Below are 27,502 nucleotides of genomic sequence, written 5' to 3'. Positions count from 1 at the left end.
TGTGGCACTCACACTGCCCGGGTCCTGGCCACCTGGGGGGCCTCTGCATTTTAATTTAATTTTAAATTAAACTTCTTAAACATTTTAAAAAACGTATTTACTTTACTTTACAACAATAGTTTAGTTATATATTATAGACCTATAGAAAGAGACCTTCTAAAAATGTTAAAATGTATTACTGGCACGCAAAATCTTAAATCAGAGTGAATAAATGAAGACTCGGCACACCACTTCTGAAAGGTTGCCAACCCCTGCACTAGGGCATAATAAAAGAACTGGCTTCAAGAACAAAGGTTCACTTAATGTAAATATATTCCTGGTTGAGCCAAATGTGGATTTATGGCTAAAACTAACAATTTTGCTTTGTACCCCAAAAAAAAAAAAGTTCATAATACCTTTAATGCAATTCTTCATATAAAGAGATAACTGTGTAAAACAATTAGCATAGGATTTAATGGTGCAAGTGACAGGGTGAAGTAAAAAGAAAGACTAACATATTAAATATTTAAATTATTGATCTAATGTGCTGTAATCATACTTTCCATCAGGGAAACCCCAAATCACTCCTTCAGTATATCTTTAAAGATGGATCCCTAACATCTGCTTATACTACCAACCCTTCACCACCCACTTCCATTTATTTTTATCAGATTTCATTCACTCCGAGCCGACTTTATTTTGCTTCCAGGCTGTGTTGAGATTTCATGGAGTCATAACACAATTGGAGGAGAAAACTAGGATGACAACAAAAAACCAGAAATGCTAACAATAAAGTGATAAGCTGTGAGCAGATCCTAATTTCCCTCCCCAACAGTTTTCCTACCTCTACCCTTTTTTAATAATTAAATTATCCAACAGTCGTTAACATGATGAATTACCGTTTTCCCCCCATACTAGTAAAACTATTAGCTCTAGAAATGTTACTTAGAAATAGAATTGCCTCAGCTAGAGTGCAGGCATACCATATGTTCTCTGATGCGTAATTGTAGATTTTCCCAAGTTATACATTTTCCTGCATTCTGATTGAGTCTTGCATGTCTAATTTCCATAACTATGTGAATATCTGTACTCTGATTGGCTGACAGTCAATTTCAGCCAGAGTAAAGGGATTTCCATATTAATTGTACAATTATTTCTCAATCATACTATGAATATGCAAATATCTCTTCTCTGATTGGCTATAATAATCCTTCAGCTCTGATTGGTTCTTGTATTCAAATTTTTTAACTTCTTGCCAACTGCAAAGACAGTCGCCTCAGCTTCTGACTACTCTTCAACTAAACCTGAAAAAATATAAAATTTACTTAAAAGTAGAAAAAAATTACCAAAAGGCAAAGAAAATAGAGCTGGAAAACTGATGAAGGGGAACACCTTTTGATTCTTGTCTTTTCCGGTCAGACATGTGTTTACATATATAATTTAAAAAATTTATCTGAAGAACCCAGCCTCTATCAATTCAGTTTGTAACACAATGTAAACCAATAAATATCAAAGTTACTGTAGAGAGATGAGCTTTGCTCACTAATAATGAGGGCGAGGAAATGGGACTGTATCCAATTAACATAGCAGTTATTATGAAAAAGTCAGCAATTGTCAAAGTCCTTTATCCAAGATACAGCACTTCGTTCCTATGCCAAATATAGTAACTCCTCACTTAACGTTGTAGTTAAGCTCCTGAAAAATGCAATTTTAAGTGAAACAATGTTAAACGAATCTAATTGTCCCATAAGATTTAATGTAAATGCGGGGGGTTAGGTTCCAAGGAAATGTTTTTGGTGCAGACAAAAGGCATTATACTGTATACTGTACAGTACTGTACTGTGGTTGGGAAGTGCCCCTGGCTTACCCCACACAGGCACAGCCCGCTGCAGGCAAGGATGCTAGGAAGCATCTTTGCGGCAGAAGCAGCAGCTTCCCCGGAGAACAGGCTCGGATTTTGCCGGGAATGCTCTAGGCCCGCCTCTTCCTGTCCACGCTCCACTCCAGGCCCACCTCTTCCCTCCCCCACTCCACCTCCTCTCTGGAGCACGCCACATCCCTCCCCCGCAAAAGTCCTAAGTGCTGCCAAACAGCTGTTTGGCGGTGCTTAGGACTTTCTGGGAGGGAGGGGGAGGAGCGGAGACGCAGGGCTTCCCCACTCCAGACCCTCCCTCCCAGAAAGTCTTAAGCACCAAGTGCTGGGAGGGAGAGGAAGGAGCGGAGAAGCCCCACGTCTCCACTCTTCCCTCTCCCTCCCAGAAAATCGTAAGCCCCACTAAACAGCTGTTTGGCGGTGGAGGAAGCACTGGGAGGGAGGGGAAGGAGATGGAGAAGCGGAACTTGTGCAATACTCCCTTGTAAAGTTGCTGCTCTTCTTACAAGCAGGCAGCCAAACAACGTTATAAGGGAGCATTGCACAACTTTAAATGAGCATGTTCCCTAATTGAGCAGGGACGTAACATTGAAACAACGTTAAGTAAGGAGTTACTGTATAAGAAAATACTGCCATATTGCAGATTGCCGGGAGAGTGGCAACTGTCGGTAAAGACATTTGTTAAAGATTTTTTTTTTTTTTTTTTTTAAATAGCCAGCACTGTGAGAGAGAGAAAAGTGAGGAGGGAGAAACGGTGGATGACTAGAGTGGAAAAGGAGGGCCCAAAAGGATTTATATATATTTTAAGGCAATTAACCTTTCATGAGAAATAGGAAAATTATTTTTTCCCTTTACTGAAATTAAAATGTGAATATTACATTTAAAATGTACAATACTAAAAGTTTGAGGTTGCATTCTAGTAATTAGGCAATGTCACTATCCTGGGCTAATAACCACTAATGCCAGTATTGTCTTCTCAGTTTACTTGCTATAAACACCTTAGCTGTCAGCCTTGTCATTCATTCAGCAGAAGATGTGCTTATTTAGCTCACAAAAAGGGAAGACCTTAAATAATAAACATTATTATTTACAGAGATGCCAGAGGCCTCAAACTCGATTAGGGTACCATTGGGGTAGGTGCGGTACAAATCTATAGGAAAAGATAGTCCCTGACTTGAAGAGTTTGCAAGTTAAGGCCCAAATCTGCAGGCTCATACACATGAACAAGTCCCTTGTCTGTGCAGAGCCCCACTGAAGCCGCACCCAGGCCTAATTTAAGATAGGAAACAAGTGGGTGTTACTGAGAAATGAAAAGTGCATAGGGATACACAATTAGGAGGTTTGGAATAATTTTCCCCCTCTCCTATATTGCCAGATCTTTTGAGTACGAATGTTTAGAAAATGGTCAAAAAGTGGAGGTAGTTGATCTTTGGAACATTGAGTACAGGAGCCATGGTACAGAAGAAATGTACTGATATACAGTTCTGCTGACATGAAAAAACAGAATTTAAACTGCAGCATTACTCATGGTAAACATTAGAAATGTGCAAGTTTTAAAATAATGATTGTCTATAGAAAAACAAATTAACCTTTGATTATTTTTAGGGATATTCCTTTGTGAACAGGCTGAACTATTATGTTATATTAAACATTAGTCCTCCTGAAGTGGCTGATTTACTTAGGGGCAGATTGTGGTCTGTCCTGTGCACAAGTGAGTCGGGAGAGGGTGGGGATAAGGTGCCCTTTCTCCTTTGCACCTGTGCTACCTCTGCAGAGTTAAGGACAATAAGGAAGAGTTTTTTAAGAATACTAGAAATAAAAAGAATCCTAACAATGGTACTCGTCCATTATTAGATGGAAATGGTAGACTTATCAGTAATAATACAGAAGAGGCAGAGCGATCAATAAATATTGCTGTTCTGTATTTGGGGACTCAGTGACTCTGAAAACGACTTGGGGGCTGTGGTGGATAACCAGCTGAACAGGAGTTCCCAGTGCAATGCTGTGGCCAAAAGGGCTAATGCCATCCTTGGATGCATAAAATAGGGGAATCTGAAATCGGATTAGAGAAATTATTTTCCTCTCTATTTGGCACTGGTGCAACCACTGCTGGAATACCATTTCCAGTTCCTTTGTTCACAATTCAAGAGGGTTCAGAGAAGAGACACGAGAATGATTAAAGGATTAGAAAACCTGTCTTATAGTGAAAGATTCAAGGAGCTCAATCAATTTAGTTTAACAAAGAGAAGGTCAAGAAGTAACTTGATTACCATCTGTAAGTACCTACATGGGAACAAATAATTAATAATGGGCTCTTCAGTCTAGCAGAGAAAGGTATAACATAATCCAATGGCTGGAAGTTGAAGATAAACAAATTCAGATAGGAAATAAGTGTATATTTTTTACTGGGAGAGTAATTAACCATTGGAACTATTTACCAAGAGTCATGGTGGATTCTCCATCACAGACATTTTTTAAATCAAGGCGGGATATTTTTCCAAAAGATCAGATCTAGGAATTATTTTAGGGAAGTTCTAGGCCTGTGTTACACAGGAGGTCAGACTAGGTGATCACAATGGACCATTCTGGCTTTGGAATCTATGAGCCGCTAACGTCCCACCCTTGCTCAGCGGGGCAGAGCCTTGAATCCACCTCTTCCCCTGTTGGCACACCTGCGTGCCATACTGCAGAGCATACACTGCAACAGGTTTACATCCAGCACAGTTTACCCATGCTTCAGAGTAGCAGGGAGATTGGGATGGAGATTAGTGATTTGGGGATTCTCCCCTTCCCTGCAACGGGGCTGCTCCAGAGCCAGCGCAACTTGCTGCCCCCTGCTTGGCACTAAATTGTAATGTCACCATCTAGCCCTTTACATGTTGACATGCATTTCAAAAACAACCACCTTACCATTCCTTCAGCTGGATTCTGTTTCTCCACTAGTTTGTTGTCCCCAGCACTTTCTTCTTCTGATCGGCAGCTGTTCTCTGATTTCTGATTTACAAGAGAGGATGATTTTTTATTTTTAAGCAAGTGTTTCAGCAGTTCATTCCCTGACTCCCCTTTTGCTGCTGGGGTGCTAGTTGATTGTGCTGGACTCTGTGCTGAAGAAGCAGGGTGCAGTGTGGCCTTGTCGTCTTCTATGGTAATACCACTTTGATTCTCTGTTTTAGGCTCAGCTTGACCAGAACATTGATCAGATTCTGCTTTTTCCAGTTTAATTTCCTGAATGCTGGCAGGCACATCTGACCTGCTCTTTTCAGTTTCAGAATTTACATTAGATTTCTGAGGCAATTTCTTTTGGAGCAAACCACTATTGGAATGCTTACATTCCAGATCTAAGGAAGGCGGGTTCTCCACAGCATTTGTTGTTGATGAGCCTGTTAGCTCCGCTGATTCATCCTGATGATGAGTAAGTTCACTGGGTGTGCTGACTGTTGGGGTAGAGGTAGAATCTGAAACAGCTGGAGTTGGGGGTGCAGTTATATCTGAATGTGGAGTTGATGGGGCTTTTATTGATTCAGCATCATCATCCTTTTTCTTTTTTCGTGTCCTTTTCTTTTTTCCTTTCTCTTCTGGAATTATATCAGAATACAGCTGAATGAGAGACTGACTTGACCCAGGGAAATTTGGTGTGTGGGGCGTGCTGGTGTCTTGGCCACATGAAGGACCACTACCAGCTGCTGGAGGTCCTGCAGGTATACCAGGCACAAATGGAGGCCTTATTTGGTTCTGTGTGAAGCTGGTCCCAGAGATACTCCCATGGGATTGTTTTACAGAATGGAAGTTAGGGGATCCACCAGGAATTGAAGGTGGTTCAGGCCCAAAAGGGGCAGGCCCCAGTGGTCTTCGCTCATTGCTTTGCATAAAATTTACTGCAGGTGGTGAGTTCACAGGGCCTTGTTGCAAAACTTGCCCCATTTGCTGCTGTTGATGCTGTGGAGATTGCTGAAGGGGTCGTGGAGGCGGCATGAAATCACAGGGTAGGTCAGAGTTAAAGAAAGGTATCTGAGACAAGGAAGCTCTGTTATTTAATTCTGACCCTATCATGCCATGTTGTTCCATTTCCATCCTCTGCTGCAAAGCCCTCTGTCGGTCCACCTCCTGCATAAGCTGTATTCGTTGCCGTTCCTGCTGCTCTCGTAAACGCTCCTTTCGTTCCCGCTCTTGAAAACTTTCACTAAATGGGTTATTATCATCAAATTCAACCCTTGGTGGTGGTCCTGACTGTGCATTCGCATTGGAACCTGGCACTGGAGTTGGTGTGCCAGGATTCATTGGCAACTGTGTCATTGGAGGCTGCATCCTTGGAGCATTGAGGGGGAGGTGATTTGGAGGAGCAGTTGCAGGTTGCCACCCAGGTAAATTTGGCATTCTGGCTGGGTTGGACTGCCCAGGAATTACAACTGTGTGCTGCTGATGCTGGAGTTGTTGTGCTACCATGGGGAAGTTCTGCTGATTCATTGCTGGTGGTGTTCCTCCTGGAACCATAGGTGGCTGAGATTGGACTCCTGGCATTATAGAATGTGGTGTTATCCCACACTGCTGCTGCTGCTTGATTCGATATTCCTCAATGAGCTCTGCATGTTCCTTTTGCTGTTTTCGAATCTGAAATTTAGACAAGTCATTACTCATCTCTACAAGGTTCTACTTAATATATAATAGACCTAAAATATACAGGATATACTACATTGAAATTATTTTATTGGAAAATGAGTCTTGTCCAAGATTAGCACTGGAACACATTAAGCTTATTTACATACTCATTTCACGTCCAACATCCATCATCTAACCAAAAAGAGTGCAGTCCTTCCCAATGCCAGTTTCCATACTATTAACCGATTACACAACATACAACCACAAAGAACCAGAATAAGGGACAATATTTCAGAAGCAGTGGTGATCTTTAAACTATAGTTTCATTATGCAGTGCTATTCAAAACTGCAGAGAACTTGCAATATATAGGTAAATAAGAAATAAATCATGCATAAAAATATATATTACTGCCATTTGCCATATAGTGACTTTTGTTTTATGTGTTACTATTGTTTGTATTTATGTGAAAAAAACATTTAAAGTAAAGGCTATTTTAAAAAAGCTCTAGAGAACCTGAAGTGCATGCTATATAGAGATATACCCTTGGTATTAAATGTACAATGGAAGCTTGATTGCAATGGCAATAGGGACTGGGGTTCGATCCTGGAGCCAGCTAAGCACCCTTCAGCTTTCAGGCCCTCGTTCAGGACATCACTGACTTCAAAGGGAGTTGAGGGAGCCCGGCACCTTCCGGCATCAAATGCAATATAGGTTTATAAAATAATAGAAAAATAAAACACCCTTAACTAACAGGCTACAATTATCTATCATTAATATCATGGTTAGCAACTGTAATAGAAGCTTAGAATGAAGTAGAGTATGTGCAATGCATTATTACCAGTATTGTATGAAAAAGTGTTTCCTCTATCTGTGATCTATCGTTAATAAAAAAAAAATTAAATTAAATTATATCTGGTTGCTTCATCTTCCCATCACATCTGTCTCTAGAGAATTGCACCAAGCCCCTTCTACGAAAATGCTCTTTCGACAAATTGGAAAGAAAAGGCAACAAACATTCTATACTTCACGAACGGAGATCCATTGTAAGGATATTGCAGAATACTGTGCCCAACCCTGCTGGCCAAAGACATAAGGCCTCAGTTCACTGCAGCAATTAAAAATACATGCTTAACTTTAACCCCATTGACTTCAATGGGACTTAAAAATGTGATGAAAGTTGCGCGCAAATTTAAGTGCTTTGATGAATCAGGACCTAGGCCAGTTTGTGGGCTGGATCCAGTGACATGATGTAGTTCTGTGACTTGCATGATGGCCTCACACATTGCAGAATCCTTCACTTTAAAAAAAAAAGTCAGTTTCTAACCCTCATGGCTGCAGAGATTACTTTTCAAACATGAACAGAGGTAAACTGATGTCATGATATCTGCCCTAGTCTGCAGCCAGACTGAAACAATGACTAAAAGCTGTGACCTCCTCTCTCCGCATTAATCTCATGGGAATGTCAACGCTAAAGCCCAATGATGACACTTCTGTGACAAAATTAACTATTTCACTGCTAATCATTTCAGCATATAAAAGGGATGAGATTTGGGAGTTGTTGCAGGGAAGGAGATACTGAGGGTAGAACAGAAATGAAAGACAGAGGGAAGGGAGAGAAACAGAGAGAAAGTGATGAGGAAAAAAGAGAAACAAAAGGCAGAAGTAGCAGTGGTCTAAAGTGGACCATATTTTCTTAGTGAATGAGGGTGACTGCTATACAAATAATAAATAAAGCTTAGTTACTTCAGAAAAAATTCACTGTTTCCTTAATCTCTGTGCAAACCTCCCACTGACATCAGTGGAATAGCTGCTGTGGACTGAGGGTACCATCAAGTCTTTAAATTATATCCCGGCCCACAGATCATAATTCAACACGGAATGCACCCCTCTCCTCCAAATGAATTTGACACCCTGGGCTTAAATTCTAAAGAATGAGGAAGAGGCTCCTAAACTGCACTCAGCACAGCTCTAGTACAAGATTTCTTCTGAACTGTGACTATTTTATATAGTGACCATGTAACCTGATCAGCTCTCTCCTAGTATTCACTATGAATGTCTTGTTTTTCACAAAATAAAGAAAGATCATACAAAAATACGAAATTAAACTGTAATAAAAGAAGGCACTTGAACAGGAAAATATAAAATAAATGACACATCACTCGCTATTACAAAGGTAGAATGCTACCAAGTGGATCTGGTGATATGATAAAATCAGAGAGAAAACCCTTAGTCGATGGATTCCTTCAGTGGAAATATAGCCCTGTATTTCAAGTTGTTCCTATTTTTATATAATTGACAGTGCATCTGAATAGATTCTGGCTTTCCTTCACACTGCTGCCACCCAGTCTCTCTCTTCCCAAACTCTTAAAACAGGTTTTTTCCCACTGCTACTGTAGTTTTTTCTCTTGTAGTTCCAGTAATGCTGAGAAACTGAATCTCAGAACTGACATTACTCATATGAAACATGAGGGGTTTTGTTGTTTGTTTTTTACATGAATTGCACTGTGTTTAATAGTTACAATTAGGGCTGTCAATTAATCACAGTTAACTCAAGCAATTAACTCAAAACAAATTAACACAATTAAGAAAAATTAATCATGATTAAGTGCAGTTTTAATCACACTGTTAAACAATAATAGAATACCAATTTAAATGTATTATAAATATTTGAATGTTTTTCTACATTTTCAAATATATTGATTTCAATTATAATACAGAATACAAAGTGTACAGTGCTCACTTTATATTATTTTTTATTGCAAATATTTGCACTGTAAAAAGGTAAACAAAAGAAATAGTATTTTTCAATTCACCTCATACAAGTATTGTAGTTTAATTTCTTTACCATGAAAGTGCAACTTACAAATGAATAATTTTTTTGGTTACATAACTGCACTCAAAAACAAAACAATGTAAAACTGTAGAGCCTTCAGTCCTACTTCTCGTTCAGTCCATCGCTAAGACAAACGCGTCTGTTTACATTTACGGGAGATAATGCTGCCCGCTACTTATTTAGATCACCTGAAAGTGAGAACAGCGTTCGCATGGCTCTCTTGTGGCTGGCATTGCAAAGTATTTACATGCCAGAGATGCTAAATGTTATGCCCCTTCGTGCTTTGACTTGTAGATTTCACTATCTTTTGTTTATCTTTTTTTACAGTGTGAATATTTGTAATAAAAAATAATATAAAGTGAGCACTGTACACTGTGCATTCTGCATTGTAATTGAAATGAATATATTTGAAAATGTAGAAAAAAATCCAAAAATATTTATAATACATTTAAATTGGTATTTTATTATTAACAGTGTGATTAAAACTGCGATTAATTGAAATTAATCTTTAATCTTGCAATTAATCATGAATAATTTTTTTAACCATTTGACAGCCTGAGTTACAATGCATAGCTAGCAGATTTAAAGACACAAATAATCTTACAGTGTTATACCTTAATATTAAACAGAAAAGATGCTGTCCTGTTATTTTCCCCCCAAAACTGTTACCTGTTCTAGCTGTTTTTGGACCATACTCTGCTGCTCAGTAACATGCTTAAGCTGTTCTGCATCTTCTTCTGGGAATTCACGGCCGGCTTTTTTGGCAGTGCGTTGTTTTGCTGAGAGCGCTTTTTTTGATTTTCTGTGTGCTCCGATTTGCTCTTCAAGGTATTTCTGTTGCATTTGAAGAAGTTGTTGTGTTTCTTGAAGCCATTCTTCATATTGCTTTCTTTGTGAATCATCTGGGAGGGGAGGGGGGAGTAATACAAGGAAAGTAACCATTAATATTATACGAAGGACTCTTGTTTTAAATGGAGGAGTTATTTATTATGGCTTTCATACTTTCTATGTGCAGCACAAAATTTAAAACAACAGTATCCATCAAAAATGCACAAAAAGAAACAGAACTTCTAAAAAGGCTTTCAAATCCCAAACAATATCTAAGCCCCACCAAGTCCCCAAAAAACAAACTCTATCCCATCATTCCATTTATCTCCCAATCAGCCCCTGACACAGGGGACGCATAGGAGCACAGGTGAATCTTGTACCATGATTTGATCATGACCGAATTTGGGCTCTAGTGGATTCAGAAGGGAAATTAAAACTCTTACTTTGCTACCAGCCCCCTCCTGTTTAAACTAAACTTAAGAATGTCAAATAATCATAACACATGGGGAGAGGCAGTCTCTCAAACAGATAGGATACAAAGCGTGTAGGGCACACTAGGGTAAAAACATCACCTTACCTCAATTGACATTGACTGGTAGCCAGTCGAAATCACAGACCACAGGAGTAAGAAGAGCAAAGGGATTGAAAAAAATTGACGTGCTCGGTCATTGGAGATGTTTGCCTTAGTGGGTATCCGTAGAGCCAGCTGTGGTGCCCCCTTGAGTGCCGTGCTCGTGCGTTGGTATATCAGGTGCTGCCAGCCCTACGCCCTCTCAGCTCCTTCTTGCTGGCAACTCTGACAGAAGGGTAGGAGGGCGGGTAATGGAATGGACATGAGCTACACATCTCGAAGAACAACAGTTACGAAAGGTAAGTAACCATTTTTTCTTCTTAGAGTGCTTGCTTGTGTCAATTCCATTCTAGGTGACTCACAAGCAGTATCAATGGAAGTGGGCTCAGAGTTCACGGTTTTGCAGCTTGCAGCACTGCTCTGCCAAAGGCAGCGTCATCTCAAGCTTGCTGGGTAAGCATATCATGAGATGCAAACGTGTGGACAGACGACCAGGTAATGGCCCTACAGATCTCTTGGATTGGTACCTGTGCCAGGAAGGCTGCTGACGACGCTTGTGCCCTAGTCAAGTGTGCAGTCATGATCGCCGGCAGAGGCACCTTTGCCAGCTCATGGCAGTAGCAGATGCTGGCCGTGATCCAGGATGAAATCCACTTAGCAGACACTGGGCGACCTTTCATTCTGTCTGCCGCCGCAACAAACAACTGCATTGACTTATGGAACGGCTTTCTTCTATCTACCTAGAAGGCCAGTGCCCTCCTGACGTCCAGGATGTGTAGCCTGCGTGCCTCATCTGACGCATGAGGCTTTGGAAAGAAGACAGGTAAGTATATATCCTGGGTCAGTATGAAACTGGGAAATGACCCTGTGCAGAAATGCCGGGTGTGGTCGCAGCTGGACCTTATCCTTGTAGAAGACTGTATAGAGCGGTTCCGAAGTGAGCCTGATCTTGGACACCCTGCGGGCTGAAGTTATCATGACCAGGAACGAAACCTTCCAGGAGAGAAGCAGGAGAAAGCAGGAAGCCAGAGGTGCAAAGGGAGGTTCCATGAGCCTCAACAGCATGAGATTCAGGTTCCGGGGGGGGGGGGGGGGGGGGGAGGGGGCGGGGAGAGATGGGATCCTGGACGTGCAGGTAGAAATGCTACAGGCCTTTCAAAAGCCATGCCATTGTGTCGTGAGTGAAGATCGACCTGCCTTGGAACAGAGGATGGAAAGCTGAGATAGCGGTCAGGTCAACCTTGATTGATGACAGGGACAAATCTTGGAGTCTGAGGTGCAGCAGATAATCCAAGACCTTCTGCAGGGGGGCCTGCTTGGCCCGAATACGCCATTTGGCCACGTAAATCGCTCTGGTGGAGGGTTTCCTGCTACCCAGCAAAACCTACTGAACATGGGCCGAGTTTGCCCATTCGTCCGCGCTTAGCCATGCAGTAGCCAAGCCATCAAGGGCAGTGCCGCCAGGTTTGGGTGCAAAACGCTTCCATGGATCTGGGACAGCAGATCCAGCCAGAGAGGTAGCTGAAGTGTGGAGGTGTGGCCAGGCAGCTCTGCACGCAGCCTCAGCCTGCAGGCACCGCTCCCGTAGTTCCCACTGGCTGCGGTTCCTGGCCAATGGGAGCTGCAAAGCCAGCACTCGGGGCGGAGGCAGTGCGCAGAGCTGCCTGGCCACACCTCCGCCTAGGATCTGAGGGAGGGGGATGTCGCCGCTTCCAAGGAGCCCCTTAGGTAAGCGCTGCCCAGAGCCTGCCTCACCCCGTCCCGTGCCCCTGTCGCCTTCCACACCCAAACTCTGCTGGAGGAGGGGATGGCGGTGGCCCAAGACTGCCCCAGCAGCGGTCAGTGCGCCTGGCACAGGGGCTGCCTGAACAGCCCCTGAGCCAGGCACACCAGCCGCTGCAGAAGTCATGGAGGTCACTGAAACTGTGACCTCCGTGACAAACTCACAGCCTTAACTATAAACAACTATTTCCAAGGCCCTAAGGCTTGAAGTTAGAAGAAATGAAACCGCTAGCCCTTGCTATGCAAGGAAAGGCACTCCAACTAACCACCACGGGTGGTAAAAAGGAACTGAGAGGGCGAAGGGCTGGCCATGCCTGATATACCGACGCCTGAGTGCGGCACTCAAGGGGGGTGCCACAGCTGGCCCTACGGAAACCGCTAAGGCAAAAATCTCTGACGACCGCGCACGTGGGCATGTGCACACCTTGAATGGAATTGACATGAGCAATCACTTGAAGAAGAATATAAAGTTATGTTCAGTACATAAGAATGGCGGTACTGGGTCAGACCAAAGGTCCATCTAGCTCAGTATCCTGTCTACCGACAGTGGCCAATGCCAGGTGTCCCAGAGGGAATGAACCTAACAGGTAATGATCAAGTGACCTCTCTCCTGCCATCCACCCTCTGACAAACCGAGGCTAGGGACACCATTCCTTACCCATCCTGGCTAATAGCCATTAATGGACTTAACCTCCATGAATTTATCCAGTAATGTAACAAATCACCTCATCTCTGACCACAGATAGTGTTTAAAATTGCATTCAGTGAGAAGGGAATCTCTTTATATCATTTTTTTATATAAGACCACTAGGAAATGGAAGAATATAAGAAATCACTGAGAAAAGTTAGACTGCATGAGATATTTGTAATCTCAAGCATCTACAGAATCATTAATTAAAATACAAATTGTTTTTAAGAACTATTGAAGTCACTGCAATAAGATCAACTTAAAATGTGTGTCTTATTTATTTATTTATTTTAGGGGAGCTTTTTTGTTTGTTTTTTATGTACAATGCACATTTCCCCAGTTCTCAGTCAAGGGCCTCCAGTCCCAAATGGCCTTTTCTTACAGAAATTGCTCTGTTTGGCAGATAACTGGGTGTTACTCTTCTCAGAGCTCCAATGTAGTTTGGTTATCAGGGTCACCACAGAGTAACCCAAGGCTCCTTCACCTGTCTCCTGGGGGCAAAGCATGCTACAGTAGATTCTGCTTACTAGCAACGCAGATATTAACATCTGGTTAATAGCAACATTTTGCCAGGAGCTAATCCCATCCCATTTACTTTAATGTTAATGGGATCTGGATATTGACAACGGCATGCCTCTTATTACGAACATTTTTTTGGGAACAAAGGCTCCAGACAAAGGCAGGTTTGCAAAGCTGCAGCCAGGGACGGAAGGGCTGGGACATGCCTTCCCTGGCTGCAGCCACACAAACCTGCCTGTGCCCAGTGCTTAGCACAACCCAGAGCTTCCTTCTAGGCCTGCAGCCTTGAAAACCTGCCAGTGCACAGGGTCTGCATAGGAAGTAAGGCGCTGCAGAGTGGGAGGAGAGGCTATGGGCAGGTCACTAGCAGGGATGGGGGCTGCAGCCCTGATGCTAGAGTTATGTGGTACCTTTCCCTGTTCTCTCTGGGCTGCACCTTGCTGGGGGCTGCACCTAGAGAAGGAAGAGCTGGGATGTGAGGTGCTTCGACCCCCTGGGGGCACAGGGAGAGGTACCATGCAGCTCTGTGGGCCCCCAAGGCCTCCGCTCAGAGTAGAAAGTCCTGGCATCTGGGCAGGAACCTCCCTCCCTGCTGCCGCCCTGCCTGCAGGCAGGTTTGTGGGGCTGCAGCCAGGGAAGGAAGCACTGGGGTGTGTCTTCCCTGGCTGCAGCCCTGAAAACTTGCCTTCTGCTTACTGACAAATGCTGTACAATGGCAACTTTTTTGCTGGCAAATGAGAGATTGCTAATAGGCAGAATCTACTGTATTTCTAATGATATTCACATCTGCTTTCAGTCTAGGATCGGGGAGAAGGAGGCCAGGTCAGAGAACAGTACCAGTTTTCTGATATGATAGAACATAAGAACGGCCGTACTGGGTCAGACCAAAGGTCCATCCAGCCCAGTATCCTGTCTACCGACAGTGGCCAATGCCAGGTGCCCCAGAGGGAATGAACAGAACAGGTAATCATCAAGTGATCCATTCCCTGTCGCCCATTCCCAGCTTCTGGCAAACAGCGGCTAGGGACACCCTCACTGCCCATCCTGGCTAATAGCCATTGATGGACCTATCTTCCATGAATTTAGTTCTTTTTTGAACCCTGTTATAGTCTTGGCCTTCACATCATCATCTGACAAGGAGTTCCACAGGTTGACTGTGCGCTGTGTGAAGAAATACTTCCTTATGTTTGTTTTAAACATGCTGCCTATTAATTTCATTTGGTGGCCCCTAGTTTGTGTGTTATGAAAAGGACTAAACAACACTTCCTTATTTACTTTCTCCACACCAGTCACAATTTCATAGACCTCTATCATATCCCCCTTTAATCGTCTCTTTTCCAAGCTGAAAAGTCCCAGTCTTATTAATCTCTCCTCATATGGCAGCTGTTCCATACCCCTAATCATTTATGTTGCCCTTTTCTGAACCTTTTCCAAGTCCAATATATCTTTTTTGAGAGGGGGCGATCACATCTGCACACAGTATTCAAGATGTGGGTGTACCATGGATTTATATAGAGGCAATATGATATTTTCTATTTTATTATCTATCTCTTTCTTAATGATTCCCAACATTCTGTTTGCTTTTTTGATTGCCGCTGCACATTGAGTGGATGTTTTCAGAGAACTATCCATAATGACTCCAAGATCTCTTTCTTGAGTGGTAACAGCTAATTCAGACCCCATCATTTTATATGTACAGTTGGGATTATGTTTTCCAATGTGCACTACTTTGCATTTATCAGCACTGAATTTCATCTGCCATTTTGTTGCCCAGTCACCCAACACTGAGACTAATAGACAGAGTAAACAGAAAAACAGGGACAGAACTCCATTAAAAAATGTTTTGCAGATATTCTTAAAATGTATAATGATTTCGGCACAAACAGGTCTTCCCTTGTGCTCCAATACCCACCGTATTCTACCTTAGTTGTCACTGCACTATAGGCATTTGCAGAATCTAGTGTCTCTATTGACTCAATTCTTACAGCTATCCACACTCTCAATGGACACCTTGATTCCTTCAATGCTAGGTTAGATTCTGTATCTAATAATATTGCCCAAAGTGACAACTGAGTGGAACTGTTAAGAGTATATCTTAGTGGAAGTGGAAAAAAGACATTTGGCTCAAGAAAGTGAGATTGAACATACTGAAATATTAACATGTCCTAGTTAAGGGTAACTGCTTGTTGCATCAAAAAACAAACAAACAAACAAAAAAAACAGAGGGGGGGATTTTCAAAAGTGCTCAATATTGGCCCAGATCTACTCTCATTATAGTTAAATCAATGCTGAATGCTATTGAAAATCCCTCCCAGAAAGTCTAGAAAACTCGAGTAAAGTTTCTAATTGCATTTTGTGCATTGGGTCTCCAATATCTAGAGGGGGGAATCTAGCTAACTTCTCTTCTGTTGTTTTTAAATACTTGGGGAGATTTTTTGCAGACACAAAAACTTCTTAAGGTATGTAAAAAAATGTACAGTATTTAAATCTACAGTTAAATCTCTCTCATGACAGAATGTTAGGGCTACAGTTTTTCGGGGAGGGTGTGGGGAAAAGAAATATTAGGTATAGCAACTAAAATAGATACACGTTTCCAAGTATTTCTAAAATCACCAATTCTGGATGAATAAAATTGCTCTGCAGTTAGTTTTTCTGGTTTTCTGACAAACTTTGCATAACTAAACTCCAAAAACATTTTTTCTTTTTGACTGATGATGCAAAGCCCTTTTTGATTTTTAAATTAAAAATAACTTGTTATTTTGGATAACTATTCCAATAGAGATCCAACAGAGTAATAATTAGATTTTTGAGATAGCTGACTGTAGTTTAATATATAACACTGCTCTACAGCCAAAATGCTTCTGAAATAAATGTAGTCAAACTTTACTAATTCTGGGTCACTGAGAACGAAAATGATGCTTAAAATTGTTGATTGCCTCTAGTTTTCAAGATATGCTATTGGGTCAGTATATACGACCCTGGACTTGGGAATGGCGGAGGATAAGTCATGGATGATGCAATCATAACGAAGCTTACATCACTCTGCAAATTGTCCTATATCAGCTCTAGAAATCATACAGTGTCATGCTCTCTTATTTGTCAGTGTTTGATTTTGCGAAGGGACACATTTCTGTTTAGCCAAAGTGAGCAGAGATGCCTCGTACTTGTGTGAACAGTGCAGATAACTTCTGCTATGTTTGTGGTGAAGTGACTTTTGCATCACAAAAGCGCAGTATAACCACTATGGTTAAGAAAGCCTATCACCTTTATTTTGGCTGCAAAATTGAAGATCAGGACAAGAGGTGGGCCCCACACATATGCTGCAACACTTGTGCAACAAATCTTCGCCAGTGGTTGAACAGGAAAAGGAAATCTATGCCTTTTGCAGTGCCAATGATTTGGAGAGAGCCAACAGATCATACCAGCAATTGTTACTTCTGCATGGTGCCTCCAGTTGGGAAAGGTGTGTCAAAGAAGAAAAAGTGGACTGTGCATTATCCAAACATTCCATCAGCTATACGCCCTGTACCCCACGGAGAAGGACTGCCGGTTCCTGATGCACCAGAATCATTCTCACTTGAGTCAGACGAGGAAGAGGATGAAACTTCTGGTCCTGAACCATCAATGTCACAGGACCCACATTTTCTCCCATCCTCCTCCTCTGAACCACACCTCATAACACAAGGTGAACTGAATGACCTTGTCAGGGATTTGGAACTACCCAAGAGTAAGGCAGAGCTGTTGGGCTCCAGACTACAGCAGTGGAATCTCCTGGCAGGTGATGTTAGGGTTTCCATGTTCCGTGACCGTCAAAAGGATCTTGTCCCATTCTTCTTCATGGAAGGTGATCTTGTAGCCTGCAACAACATAGATGGTGTGATGGCAGCCCTCAACATCGTTCATGATCCAGATGAGTGGAGACTGTTCACTGATTCACCGAAGAAGAGTCTTAAAGCTGTTTTACTGCATAATGGCAATGTTTTGCCATCAAATCCAGTTGGTCATGCAGTCCATATGAAGGAAACCTATGACAACATGAAACAACTTTTGAGGTGCCTAAACTATGACCAACATCAGTGGCAGCTTTGTGGCGATTTGAAGGTTGTTGCTCTCTTGCTTGGTCTGCAGACTGGATACACAAAGTACTGCTGTTTTTTCTGCAAAGCGGTTAGTCGTGCAAGAGATTCCCTCTACATCAAGAAAGATTGGCCACTCCGACAGTCATTGGAGCCTGGGAGGAAAAGTGTTCAGCATCCACCACTTGTTGAATCAAGGAAGATTTTGTTACCACCCTTACACATCAAGCTGGGTCTGATGAAGAACTTTGTCAAGGCCATTAACAAAACACAAGCAGCTTTCAAGTACCTCTGTGGAAAATTTCCAAGGTTAAGTGAAGCTAAGATAAAGGAAGGTGTCTTTGTTGGTCCTCAGATTCGTGAACTTCTTCGAGATGATGCATTTGACCATGCACTGCGTAGCAAGGAAAAGACGGCATGGAAAGCCTTCCAGTTAGTGGCAATAAATTTTCTCGGAAACAACAAGGCAGACAACTACAGGTTGTTGGTTGAAAACCTCCTCAAGGCATACAAAAGCCTTGGTTGCAACATGTCACTAAAGAGACATTTTTTGCACTCATCTAGATTTTTTTCCACCGAACTGCGGAGCAGTGAGCGACGAGCACGGCGAGCGATTTCACCAGGACATTGCAACAATGGAGAAACGCTATCAGGGCAAATGGAGCCCATCAATGTTTGCAGACTATTGCTGGACAGTGACAAGAGATGCTCCATTTAATGAATACAAGAGACAAGCCAAGAAGTGCCGAGTAGACACTGAATAGGACTAAACTATGTACATAATAGTTTTTTGCCTTTTGTTTCATAATAAATTTTATTTATATAACCTTTTTGCTGATTTTTAAAGTGTTACGTAAACAGGACAGGTGAAATATTATCATGTAAAGCAACCATAAACACATGAAAAGACCTAGGTTTACAATTTATGATTAAAACTCTACTATCTACACAATATACATAGACATAAAATGTAAAAACTTAAATATCTTAGAAACAGTAGCCAATCAGTTGTTTTAATTGTCATATTTGAATTCAGCACATCAAAATACATAATAAATAGCACATTTTATCTCTGAAGCAGACGACTTCTCAAAAATTGTAGACCAGTGTAATTAATTACTATTCTTTTGCCAATGGAAAATACTAATTACTCTATATGATTAGTACTATCAGATTCATATTTGTATAAAATTTCCATCTTTCCTCACGATGTTTTTGAAGATTTTTTTATATAAAATGTTAATTTGAACTATTGATATTGTTTTAATGTTTTAAGATTTTGTGTTTTGTTTTGAATTAATATCATAATTATGAAATGATAAATTTTAAGTAAGCCAGAGAATTAGTGGAGCTAGGAAAATATTTTTTGGCAATCAAGTATTCATGTGTGACATTTCCCTTTAAAAAAGAAACTGCAATATGAAACCCCAAGTTCATATACAAGAAATTATAAGGTTTATACTTACTGACAAAACCAGGACCAAAATTTGGAGGATTAGGCCTGGAAATCTGAGGTGTCAAACTTCCATCCTAAAAACCAGTAAAATGTATAAGCAAAGTGATTAAATCACAATTCCTTTTAAGAAGAAAATAAAATATTCATAATTTATCAACACTTCTGCTGTAACTCTCATATCAAGTTATGTTACCTGTGTGATTGGTTGCTGCATAAGATTCTGGCCTTCACTAGTCTGCGTTCCTGACATTGGCTGACCCATAAAGGGAAACCTATTGATACATAAAGATCAGCTATAACAGACTTTTAAAACTAGTGAGCACTTTAGTAAAGATGCATTGTTTCAAATTATTTTGACCTAAAATAAAACTTCCAAACCTTTTAGAGATATTTGTTAGAACTACTACATCCTAATTACTTGCCAGATTTTGAAAAGGATATTTCTTATTTCACCCTTGTAACACTTTGTCCTCAGTTCAATCTGTTGTGCCTTATAATTCACAAAGAAATTAACTAAAATTGGCTTAAGTTGCCTTATACCAAGAGCTACCGGGAGTTTCCTAATAGTGATGATTCATAAGGGTGGCTGAATGCATACAGATCACTCGAGAAGTCTCTGTGCTTGAATTTTAAATGCTATGTGATGTAAAAAGCAGGATTCAATGTACTTAGATACCACAGTATAAATACCTGCACAAATAAGGGTAAATAGCATTTTGGGCATTATGAATTGTTTTTTAAAAGGCACTGCTGCTAAACTTGGACAATGTAACTCTAGGGAGCAACAACAAATGGAACCCCAAAGACCTTAACCACAATGACAAGACAGAAGGAGATGGAATTTGTCATGGAGCTGTGTCCTAGATCATGGCTTCTAAATATCACAACCAATTCCTTTTATTGCATTTAGAAACAAAGAGGAAGGCAGTGCTCGCAGTTAACCTACCCACTGAGGATGGGTGCCACTACAATCTGCACTAGCACAAGTTTTTAAGTACTCTTCTAGGGCAGTGGTTTTCAAACTTTTTTTCTGGGGACCCAGTTGAAGAAAATTGTTGATGCCCACAACTCAACGGAGCTGGGGATAAGGGGTTTGGTAGGGGGCTAGGGTGTGGGGGTGAGGGCTGCGGGGTGGGGCCGGGAATGAGGGGTTCAAAGTGTGGGAGGAGGCTCTGGGCTGGGGCAGGGGGTTGGGGTGCAGAAGGGGGTCAGGGGTGCAGGAGGGGCTGTGGGTTTGGGGGGGCTCGGGTGGGGGTTGGGGTGCAGGAGGAGGTCAGGACTTTGGGCTGGGGATGCATGCTCTGGGGTGGGGCCGGGGATGAGGGGTTTGGGGTGCAGGAAGGGGTTCCTGGTTTCAGAGGGCTCAGGGCTGGGGATTGGAGCAAGGGGTTGGGGCGTGGACTTACCTCCAGTGGTTCCCAGTCAGCGATGCAGCCAGGATGCACCGCGGACTGCGCTGCAGGCCTGAAGTGGCCAGCAGCATGTCTGGCTCCTAGGTGGAGACGCACAAGCAACTGTGCGCGACTCTTGCCTGCAGGCAGCCCCCCCTCTCCCCCCCAGTTCCCATTGGCCGGTTGCCAGCCAATGGGAGCGTGGAGCCAGAGCTTGGGGCAGGAGCAGAGCGTGGAGCCCCATGGCCCCCGTGCCTAGAAGTCAGACCTGCTGCTGGCCACTTCCAGGGCACAGCGCAGTGTCAGAAAAGGTAGGCACTAGCGTGCCTTAGATGGACAGCACCGCCGATGGGACTTTTAATGTCCCGGTCAGCAGTGCTGACCAGAGCAAGTCGACCTAGCGCCTTACATGCTGCGTCCCAGTAGTGGGTTGCGACCCATGGTTTGAAAAACGCTGGTCTAGGGTAGCTGCAAATAGACACAGCTGCAGTAATGTTTCTTAGAAGTGGCAAGGGCATGGACCACCATGGTGAAGTCTTCATTACTAACAGTCAGCTTTATTACACTATGGAGTAGAAACTTACGAGGGAAGTGCTGGAAGCTCTACTGCTTGGACCATTTAAAATTAGTCTAGATAAAAGCACTAGGAAATTTATGGTAGTAACAACAATAAAGTAACTAAATCTTGAATAGCAATTTTGATTCATAGATCTTTACTATGCAGAAGAAAAATGCTGCTTTCCCTTTATTGTTTTAGTAGCTTATGTTTAACACAATACTGTACTGTATTTGCTTTTTTTTTTTTTTTTGGTCTCAGCTGCTACATGATTGCATACTTCTAGTTCCAAATGCGGTGTGTGGTTAACCGGTCAGTTCGTAACTCTGATGTTCATAACTCTGAGGTTCTACTGTATATATCATTACACATTTCACAGATGAGGAAACTCAGGTAGAGAGAGATGAAGTGGCTTGCCCGAAGTCTTACAACAGGTCAGTGGTAGAGCTGAAAATGGAACTCAGGTCTTCTGAGTTCCAGTCCAGTGTCCTGTCCACTAGATCACATTGTCTTTACCTTAGGGAGCAATGCTGTATTGGCATGGAGTATGAGCTAAATGATAACATGGGCCTTTTTCTACATCTTATTATGATTCACTGTGAATAGTTGTGATGGTCTACAATTTGCTGATGCTGTGGCTGAGAATGACTTTTCAGACTCCAGAGGGACAAGGTGGGTGAGCTCATATCTTTTATTGGACCAATTTCTGTTGGTGAGAGAGACAAGCTTTCAAGCCACACAGAGCTCTTCTTCAGGTCTATTGATGCTGGTGGCTAAAAGGCTATAATACTTTGGGTCACTTTTACTTTAAACAATAGTGTCATCTTTTGCCTACCTGTTCATAACCATTGGTGGCATCCCCATATTGCTCTGTGCCATTACTTTATTGATACCTTTAAGAGCTACCATTTTTGCTTTCATTATGGGATCAGTGATTGCATCAAAATCTATGAAACAAAAATAGTAAAGGGTGAATTACACAGCTGAACATTTTGATTTTACTGAACTACCAACATAATGAATATTTCCAATATTGGCACGTGTACTAATCCCTTGAGTTTAAAACAACTGCATTACAATCATTTAACCATGCGTACTTCAAATTAATTTTTTTCTTCCCTTTATAACTAGAGATTAAAATGTAAGTTTCTATATTCTGTAAGAAACTTGCACTTCAGCAAGCATCTCAGGAATGGGATTGACAGTGCCCATTATAGCAAATGAAATAACTTTCATTGCTACAGTGAGCCAAGAAACGCAAAAGAAGGAATATTAGTTTGAGAGAGGCTGGAACAGGAGACTTGGCTAGAGGGTGAATCCATTAAATTACAAACATCACCACGTTAATGGAGGTATTTGACAGGGCTGCCTTAGTCACCATGAACAGTGACACGGAGGAGGAATTTACTGCTATTATGAAATAGAATTTATATATAAAAAAAATCAGGAAAAGGAGTCTGACTTGTGCACTTAGTAGACATTATTGATATTGATACAACAGTGACTGCTAGTCAGAAAGCTCCAGTTGTGTTTAGACTCCTGTACCACACATTGACTCAGTATGTTTTTTAGCATTTTCGTATTACATTAACGCAGTGGCTCTCAAACTCTTTTACTGGTGACCTGTTTCACATAGCAAGCCTCTGAGTGCGACCCCCCCCCTTATAAATTAAAAACACTGTTTTATATATTTAACACCATTATAAATGCTGGAGACAAAGCGGGGTTTGGGGTGGAGGTTGACAGCCCGTGATCCCCCCCATGTAATAACCTCACGACCCCCTGAGGGGTCCTGACCCCCAGTTTGAGAATCCCTGCATTAACGAGCTGTGGATTAAAATACCTGTTTTATTTTATAAATACTATAAATTGATATGCTATGTTATACCAGTAAGAACAGATTGCCAGCTTCTATTCAGAACTTTTCCTTTTTAAGTACACGCAGAACAATTTTTCCCTAGGTCCAATATGAGTGAGTTAATAATTGTACTTTCACCCATATGCTTAATTTCCAGTCTCCTGCTGTAGCTACTAGTCAGGTTCCTCTTCATCATGCCAGCTACAAATTCAGTTTTAAATGCCTTTGTATTTTTGCCAATAGACAGTCAGATTTTTTTAATATATTCTTTTGGTATTTGTTTAGTGAACTAACCAGTACCAAAAAAGATATCACATACATACCAATATTGGGGAAAAATGGCTCTGAACGCTGACGAATCATGGCTTGCATCTGTCGCTGCTGCTGCTGCTCCTGCCTTTCCTGATCCAAAAGATCCTGCAGAAGAAGGGGCTGCTCCTCTAATAAAAGAGGTCTCTCCCGATTTTGCTGCTGGGCTAGAGTCTGTGGGAGCATTATCTGCTGGGGACCAGATATGCCACTGGGACCAGGGCGATTTGCCAAAGTCACGGCTTGATTACCAGGTTGTCCTGTCCCAAAGCTGTGATTAGTTGACTGACCTTGGATAAATCCTGGATTTACTGTTGCCCCTTGAGAGAAGCTATGGTTTATTCGTGGAACCACGGTCAGATTAGAATTTAAAGCGTTTTCCAAGATTTGTCCAGCAGGTGTCATTAGTGTTTGAGAAACACCCGATACGTGATTTGTTTGCGTTGCTGGCAAAGACTGAGGTGAAGAGCCTAATGCCCTTATGTCAGAGTTATCTGAACTCTCGTTGGCCAGCAGACTTGAAAGGACTGGTGTGGGTCCAGAAATACTGCAAGAATTTATAACACCCTGAGCAGGCAGTTTAGCAGGGCCCTGAACAACATTTGGACTAGACACAGTTGTTTCCTGATTCGTAGTAATAGTTTTGTCAGGTAATTCTGGATTATTAGGCTGCACAGGAGCTTTTTCTCCATCATTTAACTTTGTCTCAGCAGCAACCGGAGGGCCTGCAGATTCCACATTGCCATCATTTTTTTCATTTTCAGACTTGGTTTCATCTAATGAGTTTGGAGAAAGCACTTCTGTTTTAATCTCACTTTCCATAGCAGATTTCTTCTGCGGAGAAAGTGCATCAGTGGGGACTGACGTTTTATCACTTTGTTCTTTCTGTTTTGGTTCTTCTGTCTTGCTCTGGATATCTAATTTGTCATCGATAGGAACACTAAGATCCAATTCCTCATTAAACATACTTTTTTTATCCTCCAAATCAAGTTCTGGGTCTGTGTAGGCAATTATGTCAAATTCCCCTGATCTCAGGAGGTCATCAAGGTGAGGATCATTGGTTTCTAGATTATCTAAAGTGTCCAGCTCATCTCCTTTCCCATCCTCTGGATCTAGATTTAAATTTTCAAGATCCTCATCATCTAAGTCCTTGACTTCAACCCCATCCAGGTCTTTGACATCTAAGTCTTTTACAGAGGGATCATCAGGATCAAGCTTCTCTTCTAATCCCTCAGTTGGCTGGTTGGGAATCTGTAGATTTCCAGGTGCCTCAGTGGGTGCAGATGTAGGCAAAGGAGTCCCTGAAAAAGCATCATTAACCGGTGCATGACTTAAGGAACGCATGACAAGCACGGGTGGATGGTCATGATTATCTTGCTGAGATTGTGGCAAATGCTCCAAACTTGTAGACATCTGTAACTGGTTAGTTAGACCTTGAGGATTACGTCTCATTGGATCTATGTGTCTTGGACCCTGAAAGTCCTGCCTAGGTATAAATCCTGTATGCCGCTGATGCTGGGGTGCTGGGTCTATAACATTAGCAGCAGAGGGATTAAAGGGGAGTCTTGGTCTGCCATCAGGGGCTCTGTGGCGTAACTCAATGAACGCTTGACCCAGTATATTGTGTTGCTGAACCTGAATACCCTGTGGTGGAAAATGCTGAGACAGTCCAGCTGGACTATTCATATGTGTATTGTTCAATGGCCTAGGCATATCTATAGACAAAGATCTTCTCAGCTGTGGTGGAACTCCAGCGCGTTGCATTTGCTGTTGAGGCCCAAGAAAACGTTCTTGACCTGTTGGTGGACCATGTCCACCTCCTGGAAACCCAAATCTGAAATCAAAGATTAATTAAAGAATTAGTTCTCTTGATTCATTTGGCCCACCTGATCTGGCATATTTCAGAAAATGACTAATCTCTTAAATGTTTTACATATTATGTTCTTTAGTGCATTTAAATAAATATTTTATTTTGACCAATCTCAAACTTAAGTGAGCTTTCTGAACAGAATAAAAAAATTAACTAAAATAACTATTAATTATGCTTAAACAAACATCTTGTGCTGTACCAACCCCTCAACCCAAATAAACTTGGATAAAAATGCTTCTTACAGCAAAAACTATCTTGCTAGACAATCCATATTTTAATTGAACTCAGTAAGTGTAAAAAAAAATTAGGGGACCAACCCCCCCCATTATTTCAGTATTGATATTTATTTCACATCTTGGCACTACTTAAAAAAATAATGACATAGAATACAAGTCGTTTCTTGATGGTGTATACTTTACACGAGGACAACAATATTTCATTGATGCCATATTAATAAATGAAAACTAAAACTGGATTAAATAATTTTCTTTATAAATGCCTAAAAATGCAGTTTTGTGGGCCTTGTGTACACAGGTGGCATAATGCAAGGAAAAAAATTCCCATCCTTCATCTCCCCCAAACTGACAAAAACCCAACAATGCATTACTAAGTTTTAATTGCTGAACAATTTCCAGTAACACACAATCAACCAGTGCAAAAATATAGGCTGCAATAACCTCAGATGCTTACATGCATACTTAACTTTATATATTGACTTCAATGTGATTACACAGGTGCTTAAAGGTAAACACGTGTATAAGTGGTTACAGGATTTGTGGCCGCGGTAGGCAAATTACATCAATGTAGCACAGGCCATCTTACTGGAAATCCTTATAATATTTTAGAACTCTCTCTTACACACGTATGTTTTAAGAAATCAAAAATCATACCGAAGACCATGAGGCCTCATTCCCATGGCTGTCATATCTCCTGGAAATTGGGGTCTATTAAACTGCCCATCAGAGGGAAATGGTCCACGTTGATCTTTTGGGAATACTGCGAACCTCGGACCACCTGGAGGAATGATGGATGCTCTAATATTCCCAGGGTAGGGAGGAGGAGGTCGGTTAAAAATCTGATTTAGATTTTCTTGCTGCCAGTGTTGATGCGGAGCTGCATGGGGAGGCGTGGCTGGATCCTGTAGTGCTTTTTCCTGACGGATAGCATTCTTCTTCTGCTGCTGCTGCTGCAGAATAATTTCACGTAACTTCTGGCGCTGGTTTAAAAAAAATATTATGTTCACTATTGAAATAAATCTAGTTTCAAAATGTAAAGTCCCCCAGAGCCAAGAATCTTGTATAAACGGAACAATCTGCCCTCCCACTCACCAGGAAAAAAACCCTATAATTCCCTTGCAAATTAATCAAAAACCAGATGACATGATTCAGGGAATTGGTAAGAGGCTAGTGAGACCTTTCACCTCAAGGACCCCTATTCACCAAGTGTCTGTTGATAAACTGTATAGTAAATTGCTTGACCACACTTTAGTTCGTTATGAAATATATTCAAGAGACCAAACAACCAATACCAGTCAGTTTTATTGCTCAAAGTCAATAACAATATAGTACAGGAAGAAAGGCTCAATATGAGACCAGTTTCAGGAAAGCCTTCTCATGCAGTGTTGTTAAATTCACCTTACAAAGAAGGTGCTTCCAAAGTTACAATGCTAAAGCTATTCTTTTTATACTCATCCTGTTTGCATGTAAAAAGGTACTCTATGCATCATCTGAAATTAGATTTAACCAATCAGCTTCCTATTTTGTTTTTCTGATCCCATGGTACACCCCCTATCTCTTTGTTCTGAATACAGGCATTCCAGGTACCAAAGGGCATGAAGGCACTTCCTAGGTGTGTACTAGGGTAGAACAATCATTTAACTTGTCCTTTTCCTTTGGGACATTCCAGTACTGGTGTGTGAGAGTAACTCCTTACCGATTGTTATGGTAAAACACCCATATGTCTAGATCCTGACAATTTTCCTACCTACGTAAGCCAAAATTTACTTCAACTAATGCAAGGTGTTATGGGATATTTGACAGGTGAACAGAATAGTGGGGAGAGGATAATACATTCAGTTAACATAAGAATTCACACTTACATTAATACTATGCCTAAAGTATGTGTCTTGGCTAACAGGCCAGATCACTAATGTTAGCACAAGGAGCTGTCATATACACTTTTGTACCCCAATGGTGCCCTTGTGCCATAAGGAGAGGTGAATTCTGAAGGAGGAGAGGTGATCAGAAGTTCCGCTAGGGAAAACTGCTTTTGGTTTAACAGCAGTAGCAGACTCTACCCTGGCCAGGCCCCCTTCCT

The 27,502-nt window shown here is 41.7% G+C and overlaps 1 protein-coding gene across 8 annotated transcripts in view; it reads right to left on the bottom strand.

The window, feature by feature from the left end:
* Window positions 1-27,502, bottom strand: part of KMT2C (lysine methyltransferase 2C) — a 315,048-nt gene that overhangs the window by 22,134 nt on the left and 265,412 nt on the right. For all 8 annotated transcript variants that reach the window (XM_054021175.1, XM_054021174.1, XM_054021178.1 and 5 more), the window contains 7 exons: window positions 26,077-26,402; window positions 23,331-25,150; window positions 21,985-22,096; window positions 19,396-19,474; window positions 19,213-19,276; window positions 9,952-10,184; window positions 4,763-6,460 (listed from right to left, as the gene is read on the bottom strand). In XM_054021175.1, coding sequence (XP_053877150.1) covers window positions 4,763-6,460; window positions 9,952-10,184; window positions 19,213-19,276; window positions 19,396-19,474; window positions 21,985-22,096; window positions 23,331-25,150; window positions 26,077-26,402 — 4,332 coding nt within the window. The remainder of the gene's footprint in view (window positions 1-4,762; window positions 6,461-9,951; window positions 10,185-19,212; window positions 19,277-19,395; window positions 19,475-21,984; window positions 22,097-23,330; window positions 25,151-26,076; window positions 26,403-27,502) is intronic.

Source organism: Malaclemys terrapin, chromosome 2 (assembly GCF_027887155.1).
Source record: "Malaclemys terrapin pileata isolate rMalTer1 chromosome 2, rMalTer1.hap1, whole genome shotgun sequence".
NCBI lineage: Eukaryota > Metazoa > Chordata > Testudines > Emydidae > Malaclemys > Malaclemys terrapin.
Note: the sequence above shows the minus strand (reverse complement) of the source record. Positions and strands in the feature narration are given on the sequence as shown.